At 37.6% G+C, this 20,894-nt stretch overlaps 1 protein-coding gene across 1 annotated transcript in view; it reads right to left on the bottom strand.

The window, feature by feature from the left end:
* The window catches only part of LOC116727308 (corticotropin-releasing factor receptor 1-like), a 93,454-nt gene extending 73,298 nt beyond the window's left edge, over window positions 1–20,156 (bottom strand). Inside the window, exons 1-4 of the mRNA XM_032574672.1 lie at window positions 18,805–20,156; window positions 5,722–5,803; window positions 2,693–2,752; window positions 2,198–2,323 (exon numbers count right to left, since the gene is read on the bottom strand). Coding sequence (XP_032430563.1) covers window positions 2,198–2,323; window positions 2,693–2,752; window positions 5,722–5,803; window positions 18,805–18,834 — 298 coding nt within the window. The 5' untranslated portion in view covers window positions 18,835–20,156. The remainder of the gene's footprint in view (window positions 1–2,197; window positions 2,324–2,692; window positions 2,753–5,721; window positions 5,804–18,804) is intronic.
* Window positions 20,157–20,894: the final 738 nt, after the last annotated feature.

Below are 20,894 nucleotides of genomic sequence, written 5' to 3'. Positions count from 1 at the left end.
AGTCGTTCATCGAACCATACAGATCCAGATGTTGTATATTTGTATATCATGAATGGTAACTACAGTGACCCCAGTTCACTTGGATTAGTTAGAAAAAGGACCCAAATGCAGGGGTCCTGTAATCGGGTCCTTTTTCCGTCATGTTGTGCATATATCAAGAGTAGTAAAAGCAGAGTGTGCAGTAGTTTCTGTTTTACAGAAGCAGGTAAATCCCATTCAGGACCACAAAGATGTGAAGTGAGAAAAAAAAAAAAAACAGCTTGTGACAGCTGATAAATGTATATCTGAATTATTAATTTTGAGAAGAGATTTTCCCTCAGACAGCATCAAATTAAATTTGCAAAGTTGAGGCAGCATGGTAGCTTCAGTTAGAACGACTTTAGTCTAAACATTTTCACAAGCAAGTTCAAAAAAAGTTCAGCCCCAGAAGCTCTAAAAATTAATGTAAATTAGATTATTCGGCACTAGAATTTTAAATTGGTTGGTGTAGATTTTACTGAAAACAATTAAAAAAAATTTGATCAATTACTAAACTTTAACTGCATATTCTGCAGCAAACCTCAAATCTCTTGACATACAAAAACACAATAATGAAACAAACTGCCCATGGTTTGTGTGCAACAAACTAATGTAATTTCTTCAGAAGAACTTTGGCTATAAATAGAAGAGGGCTAATTAGATCTTTTAATTCCTAACTTGATTTTCTTTCTATCGACACAATAACAAACACGAACGACTGAAGAGACCTCAGAGACCTTGGAGACTTATCAGGCTTAAATGCTTCAGACGTCAGAAATTCAGCTTCGATTTTAAGATACGGCCTTTTCCTCTTTTCACCATTTAGGGCTGACAGAAACACTTTTTCACAGTGGGATTTTCTTTTGTACTTTTTCAGTCATGTTGATTTGATCTTTTATGAGCATTTCCAGCTTTAATAACTTCTGCATCCATGATTTTTTTCCTTTATCTTTTTGAAATTTCACATGTCTTCTCACTAATTTATATGCTCATGGTAATTTCTGCAAACAAAAGCAGGATTTGCCCATAGGGTAAAAGTGGAGAGAAGGAACTGGGTGTTAGAGAGGCCAGTTTATAGTTCTGTGAGATTTGCAAGTTTCTTGCGGATTTACTTTCTTGTCACACTTAAGTGTTTCAGACCCACAAGCACATTTTAATGTCGGAGAAAGAGATCAGTGAAGTAAAAATAAAATGCAGTTCTTAAATTATGATTTCATTTATTAATGGAAAAAAAATGTTATCCAACCTAAGATGCTCCAAAATAATAAAAAAAGCATTAATCAGATTAAATCATGGCTCAACTGGAATATTTTCCAGGTGAAACTTCACAAGCCACAACCAGAGCAGGAAGTTCAAGAAATCACCTAAACAGAACTTGTATGACAGAATGAAGTGAATAAGTCTAAGTACAAATGAGAAACAAACAAATTGTCATCTGTCGGTCAGTAGATGTTACAAAGCCAGTACCAAGTCTTTGGGGCTCCAGTTGAGCACAGTGAGGTAAACATCATACAAACAGTAAAACATGGTGGTAGTGTGATCATTATAAGGGAATGCTTTAGTTCCTGGATGATAGAACTATGACTCAGAACTAGAAGATCGTGAATAAGAATATACAGTATTCATCTGACCTTAAGCTAAAACACTCTTGAATTACGCAGAAGAACAATGAGCCAAAGAAGTCCACTTCTGACTGAGGGTTTTCAAGTGGCACAGTCAAAGTCTGGACTTTATATTAAATGCAGTAGGGTGATCTTAAACAGGCAGTTTATGCTAAAAAAACAACAACAAACTACAATATGACTAAATAAAAACTAAATGAACAGTAGATCATAGTGATGCAAAAGTAGCAGTGGCAGTTTTCACAAGCCTTTGATGACATTATTTACCAACATAATCAATTATGAGATTAATGGGCCTTTGACTTTTACGTAGGTATATACAGTTGGTTTGAATAGCTTATTTTCCTTAGTGAATAAAATCATAGTTCCAAAACTGTATTTTGAACTTACTTGGATGTTTGCCTGACATTAAATTTAGTTGGATCATCTGTAAGATTTAAGCGCAACAAAATGAAACATTTGTAAGGGGGTACAAACTTTTTCCACAGCACTGTAAATCTTGGATTTAATCTGCTGTGCCTGATTTTTACTGGGAGGATGTGACAGCCAGGACTTACTGGTGGTGTTGTATCTGACACCGTAAAACATCTTGGGGCAGGGCCGGGACACCATCTGGCCAGCGCTGCTCCTGGGCCAGCATGTGCCAATGCCATCGATGGAGGTTTCGCAGTAGATTCCTGAGCCTGAATGATGAGGGGGAAAAAAAAAGAGGCCGCAGCAGTTGTACATTCATTTCCGACTACAAATAGACATCACGAAACTCTGACAATGCAGCAGTAGTGCTGGATATTCAGCTGTGGAGCTGAATATCCTGCTTGTGTGTGCACAGGTTTTAATGATTACTCCTGTGCTTTGTTTCGCTGAGCTGAGAACATCGTCTCCGGTGCCCGATCTATTTCCAGCACAGCTCCCGTCTTTGATGTTAGTTTTAATAATCTTGGTTTGTGTCTAACTCGGCTCCCCTGTGTGGTATTCCACAGTGACTCTGCTTTGTAGTGACTTCGTGGGGAATCGGTTTAGCACATCTGAGGGGTGTAGCGTGTCCGACTCACCGCTCCACTGGCTTGTGGTGTTGCTCAGGGTTTGGTTCCAGGAGGCGACCAGGGACTGCACTGCAATCCAAAGGGAAACAGCTTCATCAGCAAACCCACTCTTCATTTACACATTTTATTCAAGGTTATAAAAATCTTATTAGATTTTTCTTAACAGCCAGAGATGATAAGGAATAAAGGGTAGTGGTAAACATCGGTGACGGACCTTTCCTGGAGCAATTCCAGGACGCTACCTGCAAATATGAATCTAGACGTGCCCTGAAGGTCAGGCCATTATTTCTGCAATAACTCCACAGGATTTGGATAAAAAGAATCCGGAAATAAGGGATCCTCCCCTGGGGCAAAAGGTGGCACTCAATATTGAGCTTTCATCACCTCTTCCTGTAACCAGTGTTTTCACACATATGTGGTGAGAAAAACATGAAAAAAATCTCCTAAACAGAGACAAAAACAAAACAAGTTGTTTCCTGAAACATGACTTCACAATTTCAAAAGTACTAATATGACAGAAAACATGAAAACTCTCTAAGAGACAACATATTATTAGATTTTTCATCGGAATCTGTTAAGCAAACTTGAAAAGCTAGAAAGTCTAAAAAAAAAAAAAATATGAAATGGTTTCCACCATTTCTAAGAGTACATTATTTTTCCACACATAGGAAGACTGTTTTAAATAATTTTTTTTTTAAAAATACGCATACAACTTCCATATCTGGAAGACAAAGTCATCTATTTATTGACATCATCTTGAAGATACACTCATAGACACGTTGATTAAAAAAAGACATTTTCAATTAGATATGTAGTCACTTACTGGCAACAGAAAAGGTTGGAGGGAGTCTGCTACAAAAAACTTCTGAGAAGGAAACACTCATTTCTCTCTGTTGAAAATACATTTTGCCCCAGATTTTTAAAACAACTGGAATGTTAGATTTAAAACAAGGAGCTCATAACTAAGTAATGAAAGCTCAACATAGTTTATGCCTCAGCTAAATCTACTAGCCATGCATGGAAGTCAACAGACAGACCTTTGAGGTGACCTTGGTTATTGTTTGTGAGCATAAAGTTTGTCAGGTAAGAAAATGCTTTCTCTTACAGATTTTACTTCTCCTGTGTCATCTGTTGCTGAACACCTAATGGTTTCTGCAGACTGCATGAAAATTAATAACTTATCTCCAAATGCTCCCCTGTGTGTTTTGCCCCAAAAGTTAGCTGCAGCAGCACCTTTATTTTCTCTGTGTCTGAGCCAAATAATTGAGAAAACAGAGTCCATCTGTGATCTCTGTATTTTAGCTTCCCTTCCATCCATCACACACATTAGCTTGAAGTTCATTTTTAGGGCTAACCTGAAAAGAACTGCCTGAAAACAAAGTTGCAGTACATAGCTTAAGTGGTAAAACACAGTCTTTGGAACACGTCCAGGCGTACATGGTGTGGTAAAGTTAAACCTTCACATGTACGATGACAACTAGTTATGTGAAAAAAGTTACACTTGCACAACCACTGGATGGCTAATTAATTACACTAATTACACCACTGGGCTTAATAGGGAGCTTTTAAAGTCCACTAAAGGGTGCCACTTTGTTTTGTCTCCAAGACAACTTTTGGTCTTTCAGACAATTTTTCTCCAGAATTCCTCCTCCTCATTAATTAAATTGGACTATAAATCTTCACTAAATAAACCAATGTTAAAGACGGAGTGTTTTGCATCATTAACTTTCTCTGGTGTGGCCTCTGTGTAGTTGCTACATCGTTTGCTTTTTTTTCTGTCAAGCGTATGTATACATGTCTTCATTGATGACATGACAACAGATATGATTAGCATGTGCAACAAGCTTAACACTGCTGAAAAGGAAAGGCTGTAAAACTAATGGCATAGGTCAGGAAATTAATAGTGCAGAACTACTGTCTGAACATTGTTGTCTGAAGTTATTGAAGCATCATACATGGACTTCAGCTGTGTGTGTGACATTATACGGCAATATAAATACATTGGGTACGCAAGTCATTTAACAGCTTAGTCTATTTTTAAGTGGGGATATTTAGGGCTATATGAGAGCTACGCCATCGTGTCTCAGCATCATTCTGCTGCACAGTGGGATGCATTGTGTGGTTTAATTTGGAGGATTGGATGTCCCTGTAATCCTGCCAATGTGGGTGTTGGATCAGAAAATGGGTCGTTGAGGAAAAGGCACCGATAAACAACCATCCTGGCATTTAGTTTGCAGGAATTATCTACTTGTTCATTATGCATCATCTGTCCATGAATGGAACATTTTAGCACCTACATAACAAAGCACAAAAAAAGTACATAAAAGACATTTCTTTCTTTAAAAGTAAGCACACAAATTTAGTGGTGTAGCATTTTTGCAGCCTAAAGAATATTTTTCATGTATTTAAAATAAAACTAGTGTGTCAATAAAGAAAAAAACTGATTTTCACATATTTCCCCTTCCAAATATCGATCTCTGGCTAATCAATTGGTGTTACTTATTATGACAGCAAGATACTCTTTAGCAGCAGTGGTAATATTTGCATTTCTGATTTGAAATAAAACTAATTAACATTTAGAAGAACAGACTGTGGTATTTTTCCTCAAGGTCATCAGATGGTTTGAATTTTACACCAGACCATGCTTATGGAAGACAAAGACTTATTATGAATCCAGTTGGAACAACCTGGGGCATCTTTGTTTTGAAAAAATAAACAACAAATCTTTATATTTCCTGCTTTTCCTCAGTCTGCATTTACTTGTGAGCTCTACAAGGAAATTAAATAATATAAAAAGACATTTTTCCAATATTCAAGAGGACAAAGTTGAGACTGAAGATGAGGTTTTGGCATTTAGAGGTTATGGACATGAAAAAGAAAAGACTGAAAATCAATTTAATCCCACAAGTGTGCTAAAAGCCAAGCAGCTCAAACACTCAAGTCTGACAGCTCTGGGAAATAGCTGCTTGTAAAAAAACAAAAAAAACCAGACTGCAGTGTTGTAATAAGAGTCGAGTTAATGCTCGTCTTCAACTTACGCGAGACATTCCCTGCCAGCAGAGCTTCACATGTCAAATCTGCTAAGGAGGCTGAGGGGAGGAGGCTCACAACGGCAAACACCTGCAGACAGTGAAGAGGAGAGTGATAGAGGTCAGGCTTAATCACAGAATCAAATATGAACATGTATTCTCTCTGACCAGCTCAATGAATCTTTAATTTCTTTACAGGAAATAAGATTAAATTAAATTAAACCCAACGACCTTTAAGACCCTTGAAAGGAACATAAGTTCCTCTTGCTTCCCCTTTATAACTATAACATTGTTGTGATTTTTTTATCATGTTCTGACTTCAATCTGATTGAGAATTTGTGGATAGAGCTACGGATTATGGTGAAATATCACATGGACAGCAAAAACACGAGGGGCGTGACTTCAGTAATGACAATAAAGTATTGGTTATTATGGTTTTACTGGTTGTTATAGAAGTGTAGAAATAATCTTGTCATTTCCACACTTTCAATTTAATCCTTAAAAAAAAAAGTAAATAAAAACCAAAACTATTTACATTCTATTTACAGAGCTGCCTTTTGTTTGTTTCCATGGTTGCAGTTGGTAACACTGTTGCCTTCCAGCAAGAAGGTCCTGGGATCAAATCCCAGCCTGGTGTCTTTCTCCATGGAGTTTGTATGTTCTCCCTGTGCCTGTAAGGGTTCTTTTTGGGTTCCTTGTGTCCTTTAGGCTGTTTGGTCTTTCTACACTGCATCAGGTATGAGTGTGAATGCATGTTTGCGTGTCTCTGTGTTGCCCTGTGAGGAATTAGGATCTGTCCAGTATGCTAACCGCTTCTCACCAGATAACTACTGGAGAAAGGCACCAATCTCCCACCACCCTCAGAGGAAGAGCAGATATAGATAACAAATGGATTCTTTCATTTCTTTCATATTATTTTTAAACTCTGAACACTTTTTCCTTGTTATCTTACCAATATTTTTGCTTAATTTAAAAAAAAAAATAGAAGCCATTTTTTTAATCACTCCTAACCTTTAACATTCTAATGTTTATAGAAACAGAAAAAAAAAATCTTCCATAGGTTGTACTCGTTAATTCAAAGCTTTTTCTGTTTGTGCATAATTTTGGCATCAGGGTATTTTGCATCTGCAGATGGGAAAGAAAAACATAAAAAAATGCACATAATTATAATACTGCAGCATCCTCCGTCAGCCGTGTCTCATGTGACAGAGTTGTGTTTCCACCAAGACAGCAGCATGAGATAAGCAGCCCTCCTCTTTCACACAGAGGGATGGGAAACAACAGAATCTGTATTTGTGGTTCTACTGAATGATACCAAAGAGGAGTCTGCTGTTTGGATTAATATTGCATCTACACTCTTTGATCCTAAATGGGTTTCCTCTGCTTTGGACAGGGGGCCGAGCTGGAAACAGTTCAAACCAGGAAGCCTGGCGACACAATAAGAGGGGGGATCGTGTTATGTGTCGCACTGGAGACATCTGGAAACCAGTGATTCACAGCCAGCACACATGCAGCTCATGTTGGTGGTGCTTCATAACACAAAACAAGACAGTCATCGGTTTGGCTTTCTTGTCTCTCTCCATCAAATGCCAAACTGAGCTACACCTTACAACAACAGTTTCCTGAACACAACCGGCCGGCTACAATTACCCTATAGAGCCCAGGTTTCACTTCCTCCTTGAATAAAACATTCCCATTGATAATTTATCATTCAAAACGTTTCTTAAAGTAGAAAATAGTGGTAAAGTAGAACTTTAAGTTGCTCACAATTCATTACTTACTTGTATTTAAATGTGCCGTCCTTTGATCAGGGTTGTGTTTATAACAGACAATCTCAATGGCGTGAAATACCGAAAGGTGTATCAGGTCACATTATGGAAAAATGCTGGAGTGCCCCAGATTTCAGAGCAGAGTTCATAATGGCTTGCTGCGCCTGCTTTCACGCTCCGTGAATCCAGACAGGTATTAGAAACGTACAGCACCGACACTTGAAAACAACAACAACCAGTGAAAACAGGAACATAAACAACACAAGACTGCAAGAAGAACCTTGGATTTATGCCTCTCTGAGCAGGAAAAGGCATCTTGATTTTACTATTTTCAACCTTAATAGTAGTTTTGTGGTTAATAATTACTTGAAGGGGTGCACTTGTGTGTGGGTGTGTGTCTGTGGGCGTGGGGGGGGGGGGGGCGCGGGTGTGCGTACATGTGTGTATGAAGACATGCAGCCAAATCCCATCGTAAGAAGTATGAACAGAATCATTTTCATTTATTTTCAGCATACTGTAGACGGCAAGGGAGGAGTAATAAAATTACACCAGCACAACAAATAAAACACTAACAAAAGCTGAACATCAACATAATTAAAAACATTTAAAAAGTTATGAAAGAGGATTGCATCTATGGAAAAAAAAAGAAGAAATTTGACTTTTCTCAGACTTCAGGGTAAAAGATGGGGAAGTAGCATAAAACTTTAAGTCATTTTCAGAACCTTACTTTATATTCACACTACTTTTGCTGTTCCAACAAAAAATTTGGCACCAGAACTGTTTGGCTGATTTCCAACAAAAGGAAATGGAAGTAAACTAAAAAAAGAAAAAAAATGTTTTTTACAGATGGTAATGAAAAAAAATCTCAACCCCTCCATACAGCTCACTGTGCAAGCAGCAAATGCTTTGTCCACCCACAATGTCACTTTCCATATGCTAAGATGAAGCGCTTTAACCATCTGGCTTAATCTGCAGTGAGGAATGTGCTTTATTGCACGCTCATCTTTTTTTTTAAATGCATCAGCATTTTAGATGTCTTTATTTGATTTGTTCTTGTCTATTTTTATTCATTTTAGTGTCAGAAAATAGCATGGAGATGACCTGGAATGACCCTCACCACTGCTTCCAAACTTATCTCTGTGGAAAACTTGTGGTTTACACTTAAAGTGAGGTTCAGTCAAGGAAACTAAATTAAATTATCTCTACTAATTCTCCCAAGAATAGCTGTCACAACCTAAAAAGATGCCAAAAACATGTGATTGAAGCACAACTTGCTAAATGGCTTTTAGCCAACTATTAGTGAGGGTGTTAGTATAAATTTGAGCTTCTCTGTATAATTTAGACCTTAAGGAAAATCCACAATGACCTGAAGCAATTCCTATTTTTATCAATTGTTGGTATTGTTAGCTGTATAATCATTTCACTTCAGAAAAAGAACAATTGAACTGCATAATTAAGAGCCCCAAAGTAGTTTGGCATTTTTTTCCTATTAAGGGAGGATGCAAACCTCTTACTGGATTCGTTTCATCTCTTTAGATTCAGGTTCCAGTGCCAGCAAGAGCAGGTTAAAATACAAAAACAAGCTTTTCTTCTACTTAGATCTTGCTTAATAAGCCCTGGAGAAATGAATGTCCTTTTAACGAAAATAAAAAGAGGACAAAATAAAAAAAAAATCTGGATGAGGACGGTCCGGGCCAGACGTGACCCCAGCTGAGAAGCTGGCCCCTCGCCAAAATACGCATCGCCTGATTCCAGAGGAAAAGAAAGGGGAGACATTTCCCTTCAAGAACCTGGCTGAAATGCTCATCTAACTGATGAACTGATTCCAAAATGGGGTCCATTTATGGCTGATGGGTTTCTTGAGATGACAGCACCAAAGTCTGCCATGCTGTCTACAGTTAATCTAAAATGTATTTTGCTGTGGCAAAAAATCCTGCAGCTATTTCTAGGTGGCATGCTGTCATCAGCAGCTGAATTCAGCCAAACTGTTAATTTACAAATGGAGGAAAAAGGCCCCAAATGAACATGGGCCAAAGCTCTGACTAATGGCAATTTATTTTCTTATATGTCTTATTTCATCCATTCTGAACAGGAATCCAGACGATCCTTACCTTCCAACTTTTTAAAATCTCCATTAATGCTGTCTAGATTGACTGATTTTAACTCTACCCTCGTATTAGGATAATGACTCACTCTATGTAGTACTAAATAGCCACTTTATAATTCTATGCGACACAAAGCTGCAAAGACGCAGGAATTTCACGTTCAAGATGAAGCTCAAAGTGAAATAATCTTCCAATCCAAATTGTAACAGCGGAAGCTACAAACCACATGAACAGAAAATCGGTTTGTTTTATATTTTAACATAAAACAAAAAGTTTACCATAGCACTGTGCAGTATGACAGCATTTCTGATAAAAAAAGTATCATGTTGCCATTTCTATGTGAAACCATCAGTGTGAAAGAGTGACAATTCCTGGCTGCGCTAGTGGCTGTAATGGATCTTCTACCCATGATAGAAAAAGAACCACAATAGTAAATTAGGTTTCTTAGATTTAAACATTAACCTACATACTGTACATTACATTGCCAAATGAATTTGTTTACCCTTCCAAACCATTGAATTCAGGTTGTATAATCACTTCCATGGCTACATCAGTATTAATTCATGTGATACAAGTCATACAGATTGCTTCTACGGTACACCTGATTGAACTTAAATGTAACCAACAATGTTTCGTAACTATGATAGTTAAAAACAAGAAGTCTTGGAGTTGACCTCAGTCTCAACTTAAGTGGTCCTGAGTGCAAACCTATTATCAGCAAATTCCAGCCTAGTACCATAAAAAGATGTGAAGCGGAAGTCCAGAGCAAGGTCAGCTGACGCTGAGAGGTTGAGTGTAAGGACGGTCAAAAATGTGCATAATCGATATCTAATGATGTCCAAAATACATGAGCCAAACAGATAAGACCAAGAGTGCAAATACACTATTGTGCATGGTTTGTGCGAATCCTAGCCTAGCAGAAGCCTAGCACTTCTTCTGCTTTCCTGCTAAGTGTAAAACATTTTCAGGAGTTGGGTTCAGCCCACTGGTTCCAGTGGGCTGAACCCACTAGGTGGCATGCCTAGTGTGTTCTTAGTGTTTCAGGAATAAATCTTGGTGTCCTAAAGTATTACTGGTTTTGCAACCATTTTTTTCCTTCTGGAAAATATCAACTAAAACAATATAGTCTATGCAGACTTATCAATATTTTGTATGCGTGAAACCAGGAAAAATGCTAGTTGACTTTCAACACCTCATATGGTCTTAGGCCTGTTTTTAAACTTCTGAACAGATGTGCTCTTTCGTATACTGTATATTGAAAAAAAAATTTAAGCATTTAAAGGAGGGTGAGTACAAAATAATTTAGTAGTTTGAAAAAGCCTGACCTGTCCAAAACATCAAGCAAACATCTCAATAAATCTTACACAAAAGCCTTTTTAGTATGCTGATTTATTTGTTCTTTCTTCATGCTCACTGCATGAGAAACCACCTGGCTACTGTGACCAGTTTAGCCATATGAGCTTAGAAGAACCTTGGAAAACTATTGTCACTCAGCACAGTTGGCTGCTGAATTGAGAAATGTAACCTGAAACTGTATTGCACAGTGGGGGGAAGTCTGCTCAGAAACACAGCTGAGTTCTCTGGACGTGAGCTCGTCTGGGATGGACCTTACCTAATGGCTTCACCTCATAATTAGAAGAATAGGTATCAAGTCCAGCAAGTGAAAGATAAAAGACAAAAATCCTTCTTGTGATGAGGGAAATGTGTAAAAGCCACTATCTGGGTTGGCATCAAAGTCCAGTGGATGGCTGACCCGCATATATTTGAAGATACCATTATTGCAGAAGCATCTACTCTTTTTTCCCTGGAGGCCGGGTTATTTAAGCAGGACAATGCCCTGCCTCTGTCTGCACGGCATGCAGAAGCACAGCCTCTTAAAGGTGTCTGAATGGCCTAAATGAGGTCCAGCGCTGACTTCATTTATAAATATCTGGGGAATACTGAAGAGGAGAATCTGACAACTATTAAGAGGCTGATTAAGAAGGACTTGGATTTCACTTGTAAAACTGCAGCGCTTCAATTTCAGGATAGGATAACAGCAAACATACCTCCCTCATAACAGTGTGCTCCTTTCCTTTTTGAATGTAATTTTGTCTGTTGATTAAAAAGAAAAAAGTCAGTCTGAGTTGCATTCTGGAAATCAAATGAACCAGGAAGTAAATTAGTTTTCTTATCAAATATGCCTATTATACTGAAATGTAGTGGGATTTTGCATATTACAAGAATATGTACATTGTGTTTGCAATACAACAATAAAAACAAAGTAAAAAGAACAAAAAGCAGAAAGAGGTAGAGCTACAGCAGTCTATTTGCTGGCTCTCATGCAGCAGTCTTGTTTCTGCATGTTTCTGCCATATGAGGATTTCATGAAAAAGCAGTGAAGCGAAGAGGAGGAAAAAACCTTCCCCAAGTGAGTAAGTTAAAACACTCCGAAAGCTGCCTGAGGCCCAGCATTAAAACATTTTGTAGTCTAGAGGAGCTGTTGATCCAAACCTTTCCTATTACAAGCATTTTGTGCCTCATTTGGTGCATACTCTGAGCTCATTAAGTGATCATGTTTTCCCCAATTTTTTCTCTGCTTTTGCTCGTTTTGGTTTTGATCATTTCCAGAGTTAAGCATGATCTAGGTGAGTGGTCATGTGCACAGGAGTCTCTTTGCTGCCATGTTTGGCGTCATGATGACTAATTCTATTTGACTTATTTACTGCACTTGGTCTAGATCTGTAATAAAGCCAGAGATTGGAGCTTGGATATGTGCGCGGCTGTGCGGCCTGCAAGTGTTGTAGAACGGGTCAGTCAGACATTTGTTAACCTCAGCATGAACAAGCTGCCGATATAATAGCTGCAGGTCACAGGTGTGGTTCTTCAGCAAAATATAATGCTCCACTGTTGCCCTTCCCTACTAAATACAGACAGAACAGAAGTACAAAGAGGAACGTTTTCTCTGTGCTTGATGGTCTTTTCTTTTGCCAGTTTGCGTTACAATTCAGACTGTTGCACCATAGAACATATTTTATTCTTCTTCTGCTTTCCTTTATGCATTTATTGTTCCTTTAGACACATTCATGTGCATAAACTTAAATCATTTTAAAATGTAAATATTAATATATCACATTGGGTAGAGTGGGTAACACCTGAGCAGTTTCTTCTTGTTAAAAATAAATACCTTTTATTATAGATTTATAGAGCTGTGGAACTGAAGTCAATAAAAGCAACTTGTTTAAGGCAAATGTTTTACTAATAAAGTACTAAAAAATTTTTATTCATATTTTATAAATATAAATCTAACACGTAACATCTAACATGTTCAATATTGTGTTATGCACATGTTCATATAATTATGTGCATTTCCTATAGTACATCTTTGCACATGTTCACATATTTATGTGCATTGCTGTTTGTAGTACATCTTTGACATGTATTTAGACAAGATTTTTTTCATAAAGAATAGCATTTCTAATAATTATTCATTCTATAAAGCAACATACAACAACTGAGCTAAAGTGGGACATTTAGTGAAGTGAGCTCCAGTTAATTTCATTGACTGCTGCAAGCAAAATATTTAAATTTTGATCACAAAGTTTAAGCATCAATATATATATTTTTTTGTTTTAGGCAGATATATTCAATGTTAAACTATCTCACAGAATTTTAATAAGTCAAACCATGAAGAAGTAACAGTAAATCCAGATAAAGTGGAACATTTAGTAATGCTTTTTAAGAGAGTGTTTGTTTGTTTTTTTGTTCGTTTTCATATGAATAAAAACATTTTTTATATATTTTGTAATTAATAAAAACTCCCTAAATATACCAAGAACTTAAAGGGAACTTTTATTGCCTTTAAATAATTATTCATTTTTAGCTTTCTTGTTTAGCTTTCAAGTTTTCTAAGCTTGGTTTAGTTTCTACCAAGCTTAATCATTTAGGAAGGTACAGAAAGTCAAACATTAGAAATAATAGCTTTTTTGTATTTTCAACAACAGTCTAAATGGGAGAAAAACATCAGCAGAGATACAGAGTTGTATTTTTGTGCAGTGATTTATTTCAGGTAAAGAACATTTATGTCCATTAGCAGTCGGGACACAGAGGGAGCAGCTCTGGCTCCGACTGCTGCCCTACAAAACACTTTGAAAATGTGTGCTTTCAGGGGTCTCAAAAAGTCTTAAAACCACCAAAAAAAAGTTCATAGATTTGACACAGTCACTTAATGTGTCACCAGACGGATTTGAAAACCTACTGGACAAAATTGCTAAGTTACAAAGCAACATCAGAGTGCAATTCACCCATCAGGCTTTCACAGGCAGGAACAATGTCCAGTCTGACCTTCGAATTCAGATTTTAGACATTTCCAGTTCTGTTTCTGAGAAGTATAGCACAGATGTTTTCACTTTGTTTTATTTTGACAATTAAACATAAACATTCATAAAAGAAGATTGCACTTGCAGATTCAGAAAACATGTTGTAGTTTTAAAACAGTAGATGAAGGGATTTCAAGATTTTCCTCATTAATGCATCAAATCATATGTTTCATGCCTTAACCTGATATTTATTTAATTCAAAACAAGGTACATTGTACATTGTGTGGTTTAAACCCTGAAAAAGGTTTTACAGAGGCCTGGTGGTTTGTTAGGTTGTAACAATTTGAATAATAGTGGAAAAAACGTTTTCAGGTTTTAACCTGCTGATTGCCATTCAGAGCAGATCTAGAAAAATTTGCTTATTTTAAACTGGTGGTTTGGGATGCGTCAGGAAAAAATGCAGGTTAATAATCCTTTTTGTAGTGTGATAAACTGGACTGTAAATATGAGTCTGGGGAGATGTGACTGATTATATTTGTGGCTTCAAAAATACTTAAACCAGTAGTGGTGGCCTCTAGGGGCGCTGTCATGCATGTTGAAGTTGCTTCCCTGCTTCAACACACTTGAATTACATGATGGGTCTCTGCCACGTCCCTGGGTAGAACTTAATACATGCTAAGGAGGTAATTTGTTTGCTTAAAATAGCTGTGCTGGAGAATTAGCAGCTCTTGAGGAATGGAGTAGGACATCCCCGACTTGGCTTTGAAACTTTCTCTTATTTTATTTCTCCCTCCCCCAATACCAATCATTTATAATGTTCACTCACTTAGTACTCGGCAGCACATTTGCAATGTAAACAAAATGACTGTTGGTTTTTACCACCCATTTTTGTTTTCTGTCGTCTATTGCATTGTGTATGGTCGGATTTGTAATCAAAACAAAAGATGAACAATGTCTATTGTGTAATCTTTTTTTGTGCCAACCATTTCCAATCTGCAAGTTATATTGTCTCTGTTTAGTCTTGCTCAGAAAAAAAAGGATAAAATCTAAACATTTTTTTCTGGTATACTCATCAATCACTTGTTTCATGTTTTCATGTCACAGTGCTTTCTAAGATTTTCAGCATGGTAAAGACTTGCCGAAAGCCTGAATATAAATTCATCTTCCTGCAGTAGCTCAAACTCCCTACCGCTAAACAGCATAGCACCAGGTTTAAAATGATATTACTTTTAATAATGTAATTTAGTAATGATTTCATCTACCCAGTTTAATTGCTGAATTTGATGTATTATGGAGTGGAATATTTGAATGAAGCTTATTTGCAACAAATGGTACTTTATATTGTAGAATGATTTCACCAGCTCTCTCTTGAAAATGAAACCTCATATCTCAATGGGCCTCACCTGCACAGACTAGGATATGACAGAAAATGAAAAAAAACAATGCTGCTATTTTCTCTTAGGCAGTCTTGGAGATATATATATATATTTTTTTTTTTACCGTCCTCCTCACTATGTGTGGTGGCAAGATAAACTTCAGTCCTCATCCAGCCTTGTTTGCTGACATTTTTACTCAAACTTGGATTCCATTCCACATTGAATAAATGTTGTCAAATTAAAATTTGGATCAATACACATTTCTCACTATCAGATTATGTTACTCTAATGAAAGATTATTTTATACACATATCACTGTGGGATATATTTGAGATAGAGTTTGTAGTTTTTTACTCCGATTCTGCACCCAAAAGCAAAAGCATGAAGATGCTCCATCTTTTTAGGTACTTTACAATAACAAAAATATGAAGTAGATTTTTTGATTGATTGTGGCACACTTCTTTTGCTCATATAAAGACTTCCCTTCACATGGAAAGACCCACTCTCTGTACCTTGCCGCAATCTGTCTAATATATGCAAGCTTCAAATCCTCACAACAAGCCATGTAAACACAACAATGACCCCAAGTTGCTCAGGATTCAATGCAGCGTGACGTCAACATAATGTTCTCAATACAAATGCCCCTGGTTACAAGGTGACTTGTCTCAAATTATCAAACTCAAATGGATTGTTTTTCTTTCTGTACAAAGAAGACCAATAGGTGTGGCAACTCTCATGACATATTATATCCTGTCTTATACAGAAGGACATCATGAAGATCTCTTGAAAAATTTATAATTTTAAAGTGTTATTAGTGTAACAAAATGCAATAAAAATGTCTACTAAGCCTTTCTGTAGATTGTTTTAACTATATTTGTAAGCTTCTCTTAAAAGTATGGATGCATAGTTGCTATTTGTCACAGAATCTCTTAATCGCACAGAAAGCTTCGCATCTTCATTTAAAGCGATTAGCTGCTTTCTGACCTTTACGGACATGTGAGTCTGTCTGTGACAGAGGGGTCTTAAATCATAACAGAGGGGACACAAATAGAAAGCAGGGGAGGGATTGTGCAGAAGATTCTTGACTATTCTTAGTGCAGCAGCTCCTCTCTCACAATTAGGAGGAGGTGCATGAAGACATTCACCTCAGCTGGATCAGACTTTTTACCAGGCTTACCTGGGCAGTAGCTCAGATGCCTAAGGATTAGGAGGAATTGCTTTTATGGATGCTTTGCAAAAAAGTAGGTTATGCAGCTCAAACCTAATCTTTTACTGTATATTCTGTTTTAAATGAATTAGCATTACCAAAATGATTTTGTTATTCCATTTGTAAAATGCTAGAATGAAACATAAAATTTTAGAATTTTTTTATTTTATTTTCTAAGTCGGAAGTTTAAAATCACTAATGCGGCAATAACTTTACACAACAAATAATTCAGATGGCTTTTGAAAGCTTAGGGTAACTAAAGACAATTTAAGTAATTGGCGGCACCAATTTTAAGGAAGTGATACACAACTCAACAGCATGGGAATGTCTAACAAAGTTACCCTGCAGTACGGAGATGGGTTCTGCCTCCTCCAGATGCCATGTTTTGTTGTGAAATGCAAGAGATCTAGAAATCTAGATCTAGAGATCTAGTGACTGAAGTTGAAAAGATAATGTCTTTGTTCACAATGAAGAAAGTCCTGGAAAATCACTCAGAGAGGAAAAAGCCATTACTCAAAGAGTAAGATAAAAAGCCAGATTAATGTTTGCAAATGTCCTCGGGAACAAAGACCTGATTTTTGGAGAAATGTCCTGTGGTCTGATGAAACTAAAATTGAAGTTTTTGTTGGCACGGAGACAATCAGACTGTGGCCCTACTGAGTAATAATGAGGAAGCTCAGGCGTCTTTGGGAATGGCCTTCAAGTCATCTCCATTGTCAGCTCTGGAGTCTACGATCTTCTTCTTGACAACACTCTGGATTTTCTGTGGGGTTTACTCTCTGCTATGCAACACATGCCAGTCAAGAACACTAGTACCATGATCATTAAAGAAGGTATTGGTGTCTTTGTTAGCTATGCTGGAAAATGAAATCTGCTCATTTCATGCAGAAATAAATGCTCTAAAATTTCCTGGTAAACAACTGCACTGATTTAGGGCTTAATATAATGGTGCATTAACAGTAGCAGGCGACACAGCTCCCTTGTCCTTCCCAACTGTGTAAGCTTAAAAAAAAAATGCATTCTGTCCCTCTTTGAATACTCCTCTAGACTCTAGGACTTTAATTTCTAAAGGAAATGCAAAATGTGTTGTCTTTAGTTTAAGAAGGGCTTAACATAACAAATGTGACACTTTTAGCTCCTGTACTAAAAAGAGCAATATGCGGCTTCTGAATCATTGATTTCACCAATATTTCACATATTTGCTTCACAATCCTCTCAGGGCTGAGATAGCCCCTGTTGTGTATGTTTTTCTACCACATCTTCTTTCCTTCCACTCAACTTTCCATTAATTTACTTGGATACAGTATTTTGTGAAACAACCAGCTTCTTCTGCAGTGACCTTTTGATGATTTACCCCCCTCCCCTGTCTGAGGGTATTGACTGTCTCCATAAAAGTTTTGGCCATAACATAAGATTCAAGAACTAAACATCAGTTTCAAAATTAGTTTTATGTAATACTCCGAATGTCTGATACACTAAAGTTTGGTTTTCTGAACAGCTGCAAGCCATGATCATCACAATTACAGATATAAAAGCTTCAAATATTTCACTGCAAGTAATGAATCTATGATTCCCGAATCTCACTTTAAAAAAAAAACTGAATTACAAAGTAAACAGACTTTTATTCAATGCATCCTTCTGCAAAGCTTAACTTCTGTGGGTAGAGCACCAAAACCTCTACCCAGGGGCCCACATCCTCCTAAAACCAGCCCGAACACCTCAGGCGTCTCTTATATGAGGTCAACACATCACGTGTCCTCATCGCTACCTCTGCAGGCTCCATTTAGGAGCAAAAACATGTGGCGAAATTGAGATAAGTCAAGGGCGCACTTTCAGAGAGGAGAGACATCTGAATGAAACACGAAAGAGTGCACTCGCTCGTTTAAACAAAGCGGTGCCAAATTTCGGATTTCTCAGCATCAGCATCTGAGTTCCAGTTACAGATAAGAATCACGCCACTTGGGATGACTTATGATCCGAAGATTCAAGTTCAAGTTTCAGTGTTTACAGGTAAACTCTTGCATCAGCACTTTAATGGAAATAGTGCCTCGTTCAGCACATATCATGTTGATACACATGATATATGTGATCATGTATATTTCTCTGTCAGAAATGTCCGGGTTTAAACCCTCATCTGAGAGAACTGGAACTGTGCGGGTTTTTCCTAGACATTATGGTGACATTTCCCTGTCATGTTGGTGGACGCTTTCAATCCCTTTTGCATCATGATTAAACTCAGCAGCTGTTAATCAGAACAACAGACGGGGCGAGTTTTAATTAAACATCCAAAGCAGGAAAATGAAGTGGAAGCGCAAATTTTAAATATACAAAACTCACCTGGAGCAGATAAAAGCATTTGCGCCGCATCTCCAGACCTTTTCACGTAATTCTCATGTGGCCATAAATTTCTTCTTGTCACTTCATTAAGAAAATCTCTTTCCCCAGCTCTTGGCTCTTGATCACTCTCCTTTGAGTTCAGTTTGGCAAAAGAAATTCACAGCAGCACATTTCTTTGATTTATTGCTGTGCCAAAGACGCGTCGTTGGAAATGTCTCCAGAAAATACGCGCAGGCAGAGAGACGCAAATCACGTTTCCAAAATGTTTTCGCCAGAGGTTACATCCAATTTATCATCTGCGGCACGTCAGGTGGAACAGTTCAGACGCTCAAATTAAAAATGGATAAAACAGCATCGTTCCCTTTCCTAATGAAGTGAGGTCCAATTTGGTCAGACGCGCTCCAGAGGGCAGTTTAGCCTTAGCCCGAGCCGCACTCTAAGCCTTCACGCGTGTTTTGTTCCCCAGGTCAACACATTGAAAGGACCACGCCGTCACGTCTACTCAGCTTCACACCCAGCTCCTGACTCCTGCGTGGAGCCGCTGCGCCGTGCCTGCAGATCGGGTCTTCGACGCGCCGCCCACGTTGTGTCACTTTGTGTGGAGTGTCTCTATCCGGAGAGGAAATGCTGGATTCCTCCGCTCTTAATCTTTAATCCATCTGCAACCCCGACGCCGATGCGAGGAATAAAAACTGAAAGCGTCTGAGCGGATTCTGGAGGAGAAATGACCCCCAGTTTAATTGAAGGAAAGTGTCGCACCTGCAACCGGGTTAAAAGAGAAAAATGTAACTTGTGTCGCATAGTTTATATGAGCACGGCCCAGATGACAGATTTGGCTGTGAGGTCAGACGAACAGATGGTCCGGAGTTTCAGTACATTTAAGAAGCATCCCCAGGGACCTTTACAAATGAAGTCCAACATATTTCCCAAAATAAATGTAAAATCTGCTCTGTTCGGTGTAGATAGAAAGCAGATCAAATTAATGTATTTCTCTCAGCTAGGTTTCTATGATTAATGTTTATGTAAATTTTAATCCAAGGGTGATAACACTACAAAAATAAAGAATCAAGTTGTTCTGATCGGTAGGGGGCAGCAGAAGTGAAACGCTGTAACAGTTGTAACTGCTGAACTTATGTTGCATTACTTTTATGTTGGAAAATCCCTGGACGTTACCTTTAATGCCATTTTTTATTTAATATAACAAAATAGAAAATAATCTATTTTTTATAGATGTACACAACTAGCTTGTTTAACAATCTAGTTGTCAGAGACACAAAACGTCATTTTCTTCTGCTGTACAGGAGAATAGTTTTTTCAGATGAGGGCTAGGTGGTAAATCAGATAAAACTGCATTTCTAACATATTTTGGATGCTTTTAGACTACTTTAAAAGCAGACAATAGTGTCTGCAAACATTAACAAATACATTTTTCTATTCTTAGAAACAGTATGAAATGTATGAGTTTACCTGAGCAACACTTCAGCAAGGATTTACAGGGACAGTAGTATGGGGGCCCAGGATAGTTATTTTGATATATTGGGTGCAGCATAATGTTGAAGTCTTTTTAATTGTTGTATTTTTGTTTGTATAACCAATGAACCACAGTTAAAAATGATGATGGCGTATCCCCAACTTTGATCCCTCCCTTGGTCCGTGTTTCAAGTAACAACAGAAAGCTTAACATGCAATCTCCACGCTCTCCATTGTTATTTTAAGCACATTTTACTGCATTGCATAACCACACAAAGTGCTGTGGAAAGGTCCACTTAAGTATTTCTTCTGTTTGTGCTTTTTGGTCACATTTGAAGTTTTACATCCAGCAAATTTTAATATCAAACAAATATAACTTTGGTGAATACAAATAGCAGTTTTTAAATGATTTTATTTTCTGAAAGATAAAAGCTAAAACCACCTGTCTATGTGAAGAGCAATTTTTACCCAAAGTTAATATCCCAAGTGCCACCCCTAACAGCAGCACATCACTGTGGGGGACATCAGGAACACACTTCTTCGTTGGTGAGCTTTCAAAAATGAATGGTCCATCTAACCATATGCCACAGCATTTCTGTCAGATGTATGCCCAAACTTTA

The sequence above is a fragment of the Xiphophorus hellerii genome, chromosome 10 (genome assembly GCF_003331165.1).
Source record: "Xiphophorus hellerii strain 12219 chromosome 10, Xiphophorus_hellerii-4.1, whole genome shotgun sequence".
NCBI lineage: Eukaryota > Metazoa > Chordata > Actinopteri > Cyprinodontiformes > Poeciliidae > Xiphophorus > Xiphophorus hellerii.
Note: the sequence above shows the minus strand (reverse complement) of the source record. Positions and strands in the feature narration are given on the sequence as shown.